Source organism: Vigna umbellata, chromosome 1, assembly GCF_029865625.1.
Source record: "Vigna umbellata cultivar VRB3 chromosome 1, Vumbellata_1.0, whole genome shotgun sequence".
Lineage (NCBI taxonomy): Eukaryota > Viridiplantae > Streptophyta > Magnoliopsida > Fabales > Fabaceae > Vigna > Vigna umbellata.
In genome coordinates this window covers 51,042,786-51,059,397 of record NC_142165.1, presented here as the reverse complement: position 1 = coordinate 51,059,397, position 16,612 = coordinate 51,042,786, and the positions used below count along the sequence as shown (strand labels likewise).

Genomic DNA, 16,612 nt, shown 5'->3' with positions numbered 1-16,612 from the left:
TTGGCCTCTCCGGTGACAACCTGAACTCCTCGCTCCAAAAACGCCAACCCAGGGACGGGTTTACCTCCCCGCGCCGCATCTCCGTCTATCTCTTCGGCCACCTCCCTCACAGCCCAGGCCGCCGGAACTCAACATCGTAGCGCCATTAACAACGGCCAAGCTCTGCTTCCCCACCTCCTTCGCATATGCACTACTATGCCTTCGAACCAGCCACCGCGCCACCACCTTCTATTAGTCTCGACGTCGCCAGCGACACCACACTCCACCGGAGCTACCGCCGGTTGCGGCGTTCAACTCTCTCTTTCCCTTCTCGTGAATGACGAAAACGCACTCCCTGGGATGACTCTTCGCAGTGCTCTGTGTGAGATCTCTACTAACTCTAGGAAGATCATACGTAAAAATGGGTTGGCGAGATGATGATGGGAGCCTAGTGGAGGCTCGGAAGTGAGTGAGTTGGAGCTTTTTGGCTATGTGAGACCAGTGTGGTGGTTGTTTCTTCTTCTTGCAGAGGAAAGGAATTATAGGTTGTGTATGAATTTCTGCTTAATGGTTCAATTTTGTTGTTGGTTGGGGGGTGAACAGAGGCATTAAAGAATGTTGAAATTGGGAGAACTCGTGATGCTCAAGTATTTTGAAACGGATTGACACCAAAGGGATTTTCAGAGCTCCAATGTGCAGGGGTTCTTAGAGAAAGGTGATGAAAATTTTCAGTAAGAATGTAGAATAGAGAAAGGGGAAGACTCCTATCACGATACATATTCAAGCAAGGCGACTTCAAGCATAAAAAATGAAGCATAATGCAGCAAACTTACATGATTACATCCACACGAGTGAGTGCTTACCTCTTGTAGCTCTGCTTGCCTTTTCTCTTCGTCTCCGATGATCTCTCACCTTTGTAGCTGGCGTTTTTCGTTCTCTGCCGGTGCAAAAAATGGTCAAAAATCCCTCAGCGATGGATGATCCAAGATAATCAACAGAGCTATCAAAACCTCCTTTTCCTCTTTCCCAAAATCTTGGAAATCTCCCCCTAACCACCTGGTCTCCTCTCCTCTCTCCTTCCAAAAATCTTCGAAAAATATTCCCTTAACCACCTTGTCCCCCTCATTCCAGACACGTCCCCCATATCCCCTTTTCCACGTTTTCTATTTTTTATTTTTTTTATCTCAATTTTATTTTATTTTTCAATCAACTATTTTTAATATTATTTTTCAATTTTTTTAATTAATAATTTTTTTTAATTATTTTGATTAATTAACTCTATTAAAACACATTGAAAATAAGAACTAAAATAGAAATTGAATTAAAAGCATAAAAATAGAATAAAACAAAAAGGTAAAATAAAATAAAAGGAAAATAATAAATAACCAATAGAATTTTTACAACCCGGACAAAATTGAGTGTTGACAGCTAGGCTGATGCGGACGATCGCACGAGCACTCATACCCTCGTTTAATATTACGTAAATAAGAGAGAAAAGTATTGAACACTAGGACGATGTGAACGATCACACGAGTGTTCAACCTTTAAACGTATTTTTGAAATTTTATTTAAGAAAAGAAGAAAAAGGTTTTTAGCACAAGGACGACGCGAGCGGTCACACGTGCGCTTAAACCTTTAAATATTTTTGTAATAATTTTTTATAAGAAAGAAGAAGAGGTTTTTAGCACAAGGACGACGCGAGCGGTCACACGTGCGCTTAAACCTTTAAATATTTTTGTAATAATTTTTATAAGAAAGAACAAGAGGTTTTTAGCACAAGGACGACGCGAGCGGTCACACGTGCGCTTAAACCTTTAAAATATTTTTTTGCAAATTCTTTTATTTAAAATATTGTATTACTACATATATATTTAAGGATAAATAGATGTTTAAAATAAATAAATAGAACAAAATAAGATAAGAGAAAAAGATAAATAAATAAATAAAAATAAAAATAAAATAAATAAACAAAAGAATTGAAAATGGCTGAACGGACGTTAAGAATAACGAACGTTCATAGGGGGATATAACGGACGGACGTTTAAAAATGTGAGATGAATGACGAGCGTTCGTCGAGAGATAACGAACGGACGTTGGGAACGAAGGCTGAATGACGAACGCTCATTGAAGACATGACGTTGAGAAATTGAGACTGAGAGACGAGCATTCGTTGGGGAGATGATTAACGGACGTTTAGTCAGGAAGCTAAATGACGAACGCTCGTTGAACGGACGATGAGAAATTGAGGCTGAGAGACGATCGTTCATTGGGGAGATGATTAACGGACGTTTAGTCAGGAAGCTAAATGACGAACGCTCGTTATTGAACGGACGTTGATAAATTGAGGCTGAGAGACGAGCGTTCATTGGGGAGATGATTAACGGACGTTTAGTCAGGAAGCTAAATAACGAACGCTCGTTATTGAACGGACGTTTGAACAGTGACTTAATGACGAACGTTCGTTATTGAAATAACGAACGGACGTTCAAAAATGGAAGCTTAAGGACGAATGTTCATTATTGAAATGACGAACGGACGTTCAAAAATGTAAGCTTAATGACGAACAATCATTATTGACACGACGAACGGACGTTCAAAAATGTAAGCTAAAGGACGAACGTTCGTTATTGACACGACGAACGGACGTTCAAAAATGTAAGCTTAAGGACGAACGTTCGTTATTGACACGACGAACGGACGTTCAAAATGTAAGCTAAAGGACGAACGTTCGTTATTGACACGACGAACGGACGTTCAGAAATGTAAGCTTAAGGACGAACGTTCGTTATTGACACGACGAACGGACGTTCAGAAATGTAAGCTTAAGGACGAACGTTCATTATTGAAATGACGAACGGACGTTCAAAAATGTTAGCTTAAGGATGAACGTTCGTTAATGAACGAACGTTTAAACAGTGTAGCCTAATGACGAACGTTCGTTATCGGAAATGACGAACGGACGTTCGTTGTGGAGATGGCTAACAAATAGTCCGTCCAAGAAATGTCCGAACGGACGTTTGAATACGAGACTAAATAACGAGCGTTCCAAAAAGGCCTAAGGTTCCCGGACGTGCGTTCATTTCTAGGCTTGGCCCACATGGTTAATTTCTAACCTAGAATTCCCCAGGGGTTCCGCCTTCCCATTCTCATTCACTCCTTCACACCGGCTCGTGCCCTCTCCAGAGATCCAAGATCTCCTACTCAGCACCACGACTCACCGCCATCTCCGCCAGAGCCGGCCACCGTTGCTTCAACCAGAACACGTCTTGGGCTCGCCGGCGACGACTCGCGCTCCCATAACCACCGCCAGCCACGACACCACCGTCTCCATTCTTCTCTCTTCGAAAACCAACAATTCTCATGTAGAGTTTTCCTCCGCCTTCATCTCTGATCCGCTCGCGTCATCATCATCCATCAACATCAACTTCATCATTGCTACAACCTTCACGACGAACCCGACCACTGCCATGATAATGTCCCCTTTGTGCCTATCCTCGTCTACCTCCCTGGTCATCTCCACAGCCACCAGATTCCTTCTCAACAGCCCAGGCTGCCGGGACTCAACGCAGTCACGCCACTAACCTCACCGGTGCCATCAACGCCCCTCTTATTCTTCTCCATTCGAGGATTTTCTTGAATGCCGAATGCCCCCCGCAACACCACTTTTCCTTCTCTGCCTCCCCTAATTTCTTACTGTTTATTGATTGGTTTAATTGATTGATTCTCGTTAACTTGGTATTGGAAGAGATGAGTGTGTTGTGTGCATATGAGCGTGAAGGGGATAATTGATTCTGTGATAATGGTATATGGGCTGGCGAGAATGGGGTGAATGGAGTTTAAGCAGTAAGCATACATGATGAATTTGGATGCACAAGTGAACAGAAACTTACCTGCTGCTATGGTTGCTGCTATCACTCTGTATCCAGTGACCTCCCCTAGCCTTTCGTTTTCTCTGCCGGTGCCAATGATGAATATGGATGATGATTCCCCCAAATGATGATCCCCGTGTGTGTCCTCTTTCTCCCTTTTTCTCTCCCTGATCCAACAAAATCCTCTCCCCCAAAATCTTGGAAAATATTCTCCTGTAACCACCTTGTCCCCCCACTCCAGACACGCATCCCATACCTCCTCTCCCTCTTTTCCACGTTTTTTATTTCCTTTTTTTTTTAATTTTTATTTTATTTTTAAATTTTATTTTTTTTAATTTTATTTTTCAATTTTTCAATTATTTTGATTAATTAACTCTATTAAAACAAAATGAATATAAGAAATAAAATAAAAATTGAATTAAAAGCAAAGATCTAAATACATTAACATAGAATAAAACAAAAGCTAAAATAAAATAAAAGGAAAATAATAAAAACCCAATAAAAAGAATCTTTTACAACCCGGACAAAATTGAGTGTTGACAACATATATATATATATATATAACATATATAATTGTCTATATTTTAGTTCTTACCTATCATTCTTTATTTATGGTTAAAAAGCAAAAATTAAAAACAATATATTAATGGGACTTTGAAATTCAGTTAACAACATAATAAATTATATTAAAATATTAACTTATACCAAATTTTGTTTAACATATATTTAAATTTTTTTTAATTAAAATTTAATAAATATTTCAATTAGTATAATTTTCTATTCTATAATTTTTTAGTTAACATAAATATAAATTTATTTTATTTGAATCAATTTTAACTTAATAAAACTTTAAATAAATTTATTAAATACTTTGAATTAGTTTACTCTAATATTTTTATATAACTTAATATATGTTAATATTTTAATATTTTAAAATATAATTTATTAAATTAAAACTAGTAAAATAGATTTATAAAATTTAAAAAAAAACAAATAATAAAATGAGTATCGTGTTTTAAAATTCGGATAAACTAATTTCGAAATTTGGAAGAAATGAATTTTGAACTTTGAAATCCTGGATAAATGAATATTGGATTTTGAAATTTGATAACTGTAACATCCCAAAATACAGTAATTACCATAAATCAGAATTAATTACAATTAATAGTTAATAATGCAGTCTTTTCATTAATAAAAACGAAAGCAGAAGCCGAACGGCTTAAGTACATAATTACAATAGATAAGGACGAACGGTTTTACAAAAAGGAAAGTAATCGAACGTCCAATTCAGAAGCGAACGTCTAAACTAAAAATGAAAGACGGACGTCCTACTGCTCCGCTTTCACTTCCACTTCTACTAAGTTTTCTTCTTGGATCACCTCCTCTAAGGTAGCCTCGCCTTCTGCTCACATCCACACGGATGATCATTGCAAGACAGGACGAACGTACATAGACAAATGGACAACACAAGGAAAAACGAAAGGGTAAGCTTATATAATTTAATTCATACAATCGCCACATACATTCAACATTACAATTCACACAAACAGCATGTAACTTAACATAAGATAACATAGAAATTTATATATATATACTAGACCGACCGTCCGGACTGTATGAATCTGTGTAGTTACAAGCGTCCTTGCACCCGAGTGATGTAGTAACTGATACACTCTCACAGCTGCCACTCGAGGTTAGTCCGTTCTTACGTCGCCCATGTTAACTTATGGACTAAGGACCTCCTGCCGTTCCCACACATGACTACCCTCCTCTACATGAAGATGAGTATCACGGAACATCAGGATGGACAGCGAGTCTTAACTTATCCACAGTCATACTTTACCAAATTTAATATTCAATATATATGAGACGTTCCTCCCTGGAACGCTCGTCCAAAATCCAATATCATAATATCGATCCATATAGTGTTCACACTTTAAGTTATCATCATTCATTATCATTTACATCTTTAGATTGAAATGCATAAAATGACGAACGTTCGGTCCTCTGAAGAATTAGGACGAACGTCCAGATAAAGATACTGGATACACAGGGAAATATATAACGAACGTAATTTTCTGTTTGGTCAGTTAAATGAACTGACTCTATTGGAAGTATACTGGTACTTAGAAAAATTTCATGATAAAGACTTGGACCAGATCTAATGTAAGAGGGAGGTCAAGAATACTTAGAATTTTCTTTGTGAAATTATGTATATGGAAGACCGATGTCAGTATTTGAACAAACGTAAGGAAATGAATATTTTAATACTTGAACGAACGTTATTTTATCAAATGGTTATTCAACATTACGAGCGCTTGATATGAGACCGAGCACCGCTTATGACGAACGCTAGGTAGATGACCGAGCACCAATTATGACGAACGCTTGGTATAAGACCGAGCGCTATTTAGGACGAATGCTTGGTATAAGACCGAGCGCTACTTATTTTAATATTATTTAAATTAAGGTACACGACCTCTATATGCTGAGCCGAACGCTCAAACATAGTAATTTGACTGGGGACGCTCGTTCCAGATCAGAATTCTTTCCGAATGAAAGAATTCCATTCTAAGTCAAATTCCAGGGAAACCGAACGGTATAAGACCGTACGATGACGAGCGTACTTTATCATAGAGAGAATCCTTATATCCAGATTTATTTCAACTATATTAACTCACATTTCTCATACGATTCATAATCTTATACTTTCACATACACCATTAATTCGCATACTTTATAGAATTCGTCATATTTAACAAATCAAACCATACCAAAATCATGCAACTCTAAATCCATGCGTATCAAAATCAACATGCAGTTAAACTCACAGAAATCATATTCAACACAATAGTGATCATTCATGACAAACAAATCAGCATACAGTTCATGCATCCAGTTCATCTCATGCTTTCATACAATCATACAAGTATAAATTAAATTAATAAGCTTCCCTTACCCGGATCAGTATGTGAAACGTCCTAAAGCAAGGGTATGGTGCGTCCTCTAACAGCGTTCTACTCCAAGGTTCACTTACTAACTTTCACTTAATCTATACACCAAAAATCAAAAATAACTCAGATTTCACCCATGCATGAACCCAGAACCTGGTTTCGCATGAAACCTAATGGACGAACGACTGGAGGAGTGGACTTACCAGCTTAGATCCTAATTCTGTTCGGTCCAGAATAACGCCCACGTCTCAGAGAACGTTCCTATGGTTCTGAAATGTGATCGGAGAAGGAGCGTGAGAATTACAGTAGAGAGAAGTTGGGAGTTCTAGAGAGAAGGTGGAGAAAATGAAGGGTTGAGTTCAGAGGTAGAAGATGAGTGCGTGCAGGTGAGAGAGAGTTTTTCGAAAAATCCATTTTTGTTCAATCCACGTTTGTTTGGACGAACGTCTCCCAAGCCGACACCTGCACACCCACTTCTGAATTGGAAGCTTCTCTCGTGACACGTGGCGTGCGTGCATGCGGTGCAAAGTGCGTTTTTAATGTTTCTGAACCATGGACGTGGGTGCATTAACTTGATGTGACAGAGATTATCATTGCTAATTATCTAGGGCCTCACAATAACTACATTAATCCAATCTCAAAATCGGATAACTTCCTTGGATTTTGAAATTCATTGGGTTTCAAAAATTCGATGACTTTTTGTAAATAATTTTCTAAATCAAATTCCACGAGTTTCTTAATATCAAAATTTGAATAATTTAAAATAATAAAAATAAATATATCAAGTAAAAGAAATATAAAATTTAAAATATTAAAAAATAAAAATGTTTACACATAGAAGATGAGATTAAATCAAGAAAAAGATGAAGATGAATGGAGCAAAACGAGAGTGTTGCTGTGATGGATCTCACCAAGCACCATCAGAGAGATCAAAAGAAGAAGGAGAATGATGAAGCATGAAGAGAAGACTTGGGGAGGCATGGGAGTAAATATACAGCTCACAGTTTGGTAAACAAATGCTTGTCTAATTTTCTTTTATATATATATATATATATATATATATATATATATATATATATATATATATATATATATATATATTACAAAAGGGTAAAAATGTCAACTTGAAGATGTAGGGAGAAAACTTTTTTAAATTTTTAAATTATTTTTTGCCATAAGATTTTTAAGCTTTGTTTAAGGGTTTTTTAAATGACTTTTATATATGGGACATCAAATGCATATAGTTATATGCATTTGCATTTGATTTTTGGATTGAAACTCTGATTTTTATCAGAGATTAACATTATAATAAATTTTGACTAGACTTATCAATTTGTTAGATTTTGACATTTTCATCCTTATTTTATTTTGTATTTTTTTTAATTTATTTTTGTTGTGTCTCTTATAATTCAAATTCAGAAATAATCATATTTTTTTTCTTAACAACATTATATGTAGACCAATGTTTTGGTTTAAAATATTTTTTGTCATATTAAAAATAAAACAATTTTTTTTAATGTTTGTGTTATGTTCTTTGTGATAAGATTATAACCCATAAATTTAGTAGAGTTAATGACTTGAAAGTCTATAATTAAACTATGACTTGAAAGTCTATAATTAAACTTAATCAAATCTTTCGTTCTTATAATTATGAAAATAATGATAAAGTTCTTTTTCTTTCTCAACCCCAAAGTCCAAGACTCTCATCTTTTCCAATCTTCTCTCTTCATGATCCTCTTCCACACATGACACCAACCTTCATTCCCTTCACTGTTTTTCATCCAAAATTGTGCCCTCTGTTTGTCTTTCTTCCTCATCTTCTCTTTCTATCACAAAAATAAACAACCTATTTTTGAAGAAACTCTCTCTAAGCTATCCTTCTCTTCTTTATACTCCTTCAAAGTATCACACTTCACTCCTTGAATGAAACCGCATGACACCCATCCCTCACCAACACTCATTCTCATTTTCATAGTCCAAGTCTTTCTCTTCCAACAATGGAAGACAACTCTTACTCCCATCCTACCCACACTCTTGGTTAAAGAGTATAGATAAGTGTCCTTTCAAGGTGTTTAACTCATACAAGGTAAAAAGGATGCAAAATGATACACAATACAACACGGTTTAAGTGTACCCATGATATTTTCCATAAACATGCATCATTCCAAGGTGCCCAAAACATATATACCCATTACACAACAAAACTTTCAAAAATATAAGCACCCATCGTATACCCCTTTACAACACACCATTTTGAAATCCACATGTATACCCCAAAGTAAACCCAATACAATAGCAAAATGAGAATTAACATATGACCACCCCTCTACCCAATCCATACGTAAAAGATATTATACCAAGGTCATGAATGCATCATCACTAAAAAAAATAATCACCTTCTACCCATCATACACTATATTATATTCCCAAGTTAAACCCCTTACCTCAATTTCAAGCTAGCTTCCAAAGGCTCTTAGGTTTCCTTTCCTCACTAGACAACAAGCTTCCACTCCTCTTGGTCTCCTACAAGTGATGTCCAAAAACTCCAAGGCTAGGGTGGCTCTTCCTTTCTCTCCCAACTTGGTTGCTCTCCAAAATCTCTTTTCCACTCTCCAAGCTTTAACCTCCCCCAAGGTCATTTTCAAGCCTCCTAAGTTTAGAAAACATGTAGAAAAAAAGAAATGCCCCAATGAGAATAAAAGCTCCCTCTTGGAATCAATTAATGGAAGCACTTCCACGCTCTTGAACTTGAGACCAAGCACACACACCCTCCCATGCGCACTCACATCACCCACTAGACCAGGCTCCATCCGCTAATATAATAGCGCAAACAATTATACTTAAATACTCTTTCAACCTTTTTCGAAATTTACTATGAAACCAATATTAATTTAATTTTCTTCCCTTCCTTAAATATTCCTCAATATTATTTTTCATCACAATTTATTATATAATACCACAAAATAAAATATTGAAGGTAAGAAATCATTTTATTTATACGGGTCTTACACAAAGGCCTAGACTGACTATCCAGATATTGTATGGAATGTTGAGTTACAGAGGTTCCTGCACTTGTGGTGGCCTCTACTGCTTTGTAGAGCCCTTGCCAATGGGTTTCACTCTACCACACACAAGGTTAGTCCTCAAACACCCTTTTGCTAAATGCAGAAAGTGATAATGCTAATTCTTACCAATATCTAAGCATCATTTTAGTAGCAAAATCAACTCCTTTCTAACTTGTAACTTGCTTAATCCTCTTCTTTTGTGTTGTTTTCTAAATAAATGTGTTTTGGGCTACATTGATGTAACTTCATCACTAATCCCATTATTTTGTAGCTAAAACTATGGTTGGAAGAATCTCCAACAATGTAGAGAACTGAATCAGCCACAAAAGCAAGCAAATCTGTAAAAAAACCAGAAAAAGAAGTAGTGCTGCTGAACCTAGCTGGGGGCCCCCTGGCTCAAGGGGGCTGGAGCGCCACTGCATCATGATTGTCGCGTGCTGGGGCGCCCCCCATACAGGGGGCTGGAGCGCCATTTTTTGCTGACATGGCAGATTTGTGTATTTAACTCAGAAATGCAAAGAGCTTTGGGTCTTTAGTTCTTTAAAGGCGCGATTTCACTGTTGAAGCTCATGGAGGCCGTGAGGAGCTTGTGGGAACATCTCCTTATCTTCCATTAGGTCTCCTTCTTCTTCCATCTTCCATTTTGTAAGCTTTATGGTTCTCCATGGAAGTGGAGAACCAGATTCATCTTGTTAGGGATTGTTCTAGCCTATGAATTCTTGTGTAATGGATGATTGATTTGATTATATATATGTCTTTTCTATCAATTGCTAGTATTATTGTTTCCAATCTTAAAGCTTACATGTAATAGGAATGTTCATGACTTGAATTTGGGGTTTCATGGATTATGGGGACATAAGATGGAACCTTGAACTGAAACAAGAGTCCTTGTGGTCATTGATTCTAGGAATGGAAGATGATTCACATGTTGTCTTAAGATCCTAGCTCTTTAATGCGGGTTTGCTTGTTAGATTTTCCAAGGGATTGGAGTTTAATAGGGAAAACCTAGGCTCTTCCACCTAAGGGATTAGGGCTAGAATGTTCTTGTGGATTGACTTTTGTAAATTGATGGAGAGGAGATGAAATTGGGTAAGCACAAGAGTGAAATAGGTGAAAACTAATCTTAGCAATGTCATTTCATATAATTTCTAGTGTTGTCCATATATAAGTACCTTTAATGACCAAAGTCCAACCATTGTATATTTGTGAATTTATCTCTTTGCACATGCTTGTAAATGAATGTTGTTCTATTGAGTCTAGATGAGTTGTTAATCGCATAATTCTCTAGTATTACGAGTCTCTTGGGAAAACGATACCTGGTCTTACCATGGTTTATTACTTGAAACGATTCGGTGCACTTGCCGAAATCACTCAACAGAAAGGCCCCTCAGGCTCAAACCTCCTGCTATTCTCATGACATGACTCGTCATTCTCTACTTGAACATGCATTATCATTAGAATGTCAAGATAAAACTCAGCTTAACTTCGACCATTCATAATATCAATACTTGAAACCATATCGAAGGAGTTCCTCCGTGGAACTCATGCTACCAACTGTGAAACCATTTGAAACCATACTTATATTCATATACTTCCACATTGAATTCCCACATATAACATCATTGATCATATACATAACATTGTTTTCAATTCATATTACAAATCAATTCATACTCCACAACAAGTAGTAGAAACCAATCATTCAAACACTCACATACATTGCACACACTTTAAGAAAATATGTAAAAACTTAGTTAAAAATCTGATATTTTATCTCAGCCACCATTTATGCTCGCTAAGCTAAAAGTGTTTGCTAGCCCATTCGCTCAACCACCAATACTCGTTGTGCGAAAACAGAAACAATAGGCTCTGCTCACTCACCTCTCGCTCAGCTAAAAGTGTTCTGCTCGCTCAGTGGACACATACTTGCTCAATGAGACTGCATAATTCTGCAACACCAAAACTGCAGAATTTGCATTCCTCAACCACTCATGATCTATCCTATGTATCTTTTCCAACTTCTAACACTCCTAGATTGTATTCTAAACTAAAATTGACCTAACCAAACGCATATAAACCAACCTAAACTCGTTTCAAACTAATTAACCACAAGATTTCAATCTAAAATTAACCAAAACCTCACTTTATAGACTCAAATTGAATTATACCAGTTATAGTTTATTTTAAACAACTTAGGGACTCCAACAAGTCCCAGATGACTTATTAACACCCTCTAAAATGACCATTTATACACAAAACCTAAAATTCAAAATCTCACTAGTTCAAACCCCAAAAATACACTTAATCAACTTTGTAAAACTACTCCAAAATGACTATTACTCCAAACTAACACACCTATCAACTAATTCTGATCCCGACAAGTTACAAATGACCAAATTAACTGTCCTGAATCACAAATTCTCACTTTATACTAGTATTTCAGAAAATCACATCTCAAACCTCCATTTTAGACCAAATTGACTAATAACTCTACTCCCACCTTACTCTTAACATTTCAACCGAATTTAACACCAACACAATCATACTAACTACAATCACAAAGTTACTTTAATTTCACACAAAACTCACACAAAGTATAAAGCATCATACCATTCATTATTCTTAGTCAAACACAATTAACATTAAAAAAATCATTTTAGACATATCCAACATTATATAATAACATACATATCAATAATCACAATTTCACACATTATTATCAAATTTTAAGACAAACAATAGCTTTCCTTGCCTCTCAAAAAAACTACCCAACTCTAAGAACGCTTCGTTGATTACTTGAATCGCAAGGAATACCTAGACGAATCTACGAAACACCAAATTGGAAACACAGAGAGTCCTTCAAACTCTATATCAACAAAAAACAAAGGAAGAAAACCAATTGATACATGCAAAACAATTTCTAGGAAGATGATACGTTTTAAAATAATAAAACTCGTTTATAACAAGATTATTTATAAATAAACTATTTAATATTAAAATAATCGAGTTTCACTGTTTTTAAACTACTATCACTTTTAAAATATATATTTTTTTAGTTTTACAATATAGGTGACAAGACTTATAATTACGTGACATCTTTATTTTTATCTTATTTTATAATATATTTTTTTATTTATTTTGTTATATATATTAAAATTTTAAATTAAAAAATGGAAGTATTTTTTTTCTGTAAAATATCGTATCACAACTAATTCACATCATTTATGAAATTAGTAAGCTTCACCCGTCATTTTATTTTCAAGTCACATCCTTAGTGACATAACCTCTCACATAAACTTTGATATAATTCATTTTTTCCATCTCATTATACAATCAAATTATACTTTATAAATAAATTTAAAACTGATATGATAACACTATTAAATTTTTCGAAAGGACTTAGGTCTTGATCTTTTGATTTTACTTAGTAACCATAAAACCCTTAAAAAAGAAAAGTCTTTAAATTTTCTTATTTCAACACTTTCCAATATTTTTTTTTATAAAAAGATCTTAATGACTTTTTTTCTTGAAGAATCGTCCTATATAAGTTTCTCGGTGTGTCATACTATCTAGAGATATTTTTCAATCAAGTATATTGATACATATTCGATGGACTCTTTTCAATGACGTATTCTTGTTGACCTCTTCAAGAAATATTGCATACTAATTATTAATTAGGGTAAATAATTGAATAATACCATGGAATAATTCAGATAAATTTACTTTGATGAATTAAATGTAAATTTTTGTTAAATGAAATTTATTTATATAGATATATGGGGTGGATGATTATTGAAGGGCTGAGTGTGAAGCTATGTCCCCACAGAGGATGATGCTGTTGTCAACGATCCTAATCCTCTTCTATGGAGATCTGAAGTCAAGCAGCACAGGATCTCCAGATATCCACGATGTTCTCCCTGAGTACGGTTTTCCAAAGGGTCTTCTTCCGAACAACGTGATCTCCTACACCCTCTCCTCCGACGCCTCCTTCATCCTCCACTTAGATGCTCCCTGCTATGTCTACTGGGAGAACCAGTTGGTCTACTACAACACCCTAATCAAGGGCACCCTCACCTACGGTTCCGTCTCCCACGTCTCAGGGATTCAGGCTCAGAAACTCTTCCTCTGGCTCCCCGTCACCGGAATCAAGCTCCACCAGGATTCCGGCACGCTTCAGTTTTTCGTCGGAGCTTTTTCGCAGGAATTCCCCGTCACCGACTTCCAAGATGTACCTGGGTGCGCCCGTACAGGATCGCTGCTCAATCCAAATCTTTTCCTTCCTCTGTAACCCTCCTCTTCCTTCTTCCTTCTCTCCTCCGTCTTCTTCAAATTAAAAACTTTATTTTACCAACTGAAATAATATTCATTAAAATCTGTATGCATTTGGAGTGAAATTTCATCATCATTAAATTTGTCTCTTCATAGCATCTATATAAAGTACAGTGTAAAAGTTCTTCTTCACTCTATTATTCCAAAGCACGGATGATGTGATTTTATTGTTTTGATGCTGTTTCTTAGTTTGTTTTTAATTAATTTTGATGTTTTAAAATATATTAAAAAAATTATATACAAATATCAGTATATATTAAAAGTTTAGGAGAGATTAGCACAAAAGTTTCAACTGAAAATTCAGATTCTTTTTTTGACATTTTGACATTCTAAGATTAATTTTTCGATAAATATCTAAAAAGACCCCAAAAACAATACATTTAACAATTAGTCGAAACTAGTTTTTAATAAGTTAAAATAAAATTTTTAAAAATATAATGTATAAATTAATTTAAATATACTTAATTTTAACATGCAGAAAAAATAATAAATTTTTCTTCTTATTTTTCTCATTTAGAAATGTTTACAATGAAGTTTATGCAATTATAGTAATATCTAATAGCTGCTAAAAGATTATAATCCGACGACTAAGGGTGCGATTGGATCAATTTATCCACAAAGATCTATAAACATAAAATAAAAAAATAATTTTTTCTATAACTACAGATTAGTTTTTGTGTAGTTAATTTTAAGTCATGGAAACAAGTTATAAGTTTTTAGAGAGAAATTTATCCAAATATATCAAAATGAATAAATTATTATTATTTATTATTATTAAATACAATATTTTGTAAACTTTACATGTAAAATAATTATAAAAAACAAGTCGTGAATTTTTTAAAATTTTATAAATGCTTATCTACAACTTAATATATTAGAACATATTTGCTTAATGTAAAACATTAATTTTTTTACTAATATAAATCAAACTACATAATTTAAATGCAAGTCACACTTTAAGTATGAGTTTGATATAAAAATGATGAGGACATCTCTTAAGTTTTTAACTAGTACTCTAAAGAACATAAAAGTTGATTTCAGTAAGATGAATGCATTTTGTGAGATTAAAAAGAAAAAAACTTTGTATATCTAAGGCTGTGTTCGTTTGAAGCGATTTAACTGTTCACACAGTTTTGCGAGCGAGGAATTAAGCTCGTTCTGCGTTCGGTTGAAGTGAAATGCGCAGATGGATTTGCGGTGAAATGCGAGATGGTTGCACTGTTCAGTCACCCGCGGTTGTGATGAGATTTGCGCGGATTGTGAGTGAAATGTCGTCTGTGCCCTCCAATTTAAGCAACGACGAGGTGGCGTAATCGGTTACAGCAGAGTAACTGGTTAGAGAAAAATGACAAGTTTTGACTGACAGACGTAACCGGTTACGCAAACGCGTAACTGGTTATGTACACAAAACGCGTAACCGGTTACGAAAACACGTAACCGGTTACACTCTCTTCCTAAACATAACTTTCTTATATATTATAAAAAACACGTAACTTCCTTAATATTTTCAATCCATGTCCCAATTTACATCAATATCCTAACATATTACTTTTCCTAGTATTTTGATTGTTATTATTATTATTATTTTGTTATTATTATTACTATAATTTATTATTATTATTATTACTTTATTATCATTATAAATATTATTATTTACCAATTGTAACAACAATTTTGTATTGTATTTATTTTTTATGAGATCATATATTTACATTTTACTCTAATATTTATATATATTCCATTTTAATATAATATACAACTCAAAAGTTTAATTGTGAATTTTAATTATAACAATATCGTTTCACTATAAATTATTAATCTCATAATTATTATTTTTATTATTAGTAATGTTATTATTATTATTATTATTATTATAATTAGTATAATTATTATTAATAAAGACATTTTTAGTTATATTTTCTTTAATGCGTAACCGGTTACGCGTTTGCGTAACCCGTTACAACGTTATACATTTTTCCAAAGCAAAGTCATTTCCTTTTCCAAACTAATACCTCTTTATTTTATTTTTCAGTTTTTTTTATAATTATTTTAATATTATAATTTAAAAAGATCTACATCTTAATAAAATTAGGTATATTATATTATCTAATTTATTAAAAATAAGTTTGATTATTTAGTTTTTATAATTTTTAAATATTAATTTTATAAATTATTCATAATTTTTTTCTTTATAAACATTTTTACAATTAAATATAACATTACAAAATAACATTTTATAATACTTTTATAAGTAAGGGCAATTTCGTAATATATATTTTCTACCAATTAAACTAATTTTTAAAATCTATCACATCAATCAAATCCTACACTAATTCTCACAAACTTTCCTTCTAAATCCACTCTCAATTAACCTCAAATCCACTCAAAAAAACAACAAAAAAATTACCCTCAAATC

General features: G+C 34.2%; 1 protein-coding gene across 1 annotated transcript; it reads left to right on the top strand.

Annotated features, from left to right (window-relative positions):
* Window positions 1-13,645: 13,645 nt before the first annotated feature.
* Window positions 13,646-14,370, top strand: LOC124827801 (uncharacterized). Its single transcript, XM_047300948.2, has one exon. The coding sequence runs from the start codon at window positions 13,682-13,684 to the stop codon at window positions 14,153-14,155; it is 474 nt and encodes a 157-aa protein (XP_047156904.1). The 5' UTR covers window positions 13,646-13,681; the 3' UTR covers window positions 14,156-14,370.
* Window positions 14,371-16,612: the final 2,242 nt, after the last annotated feature.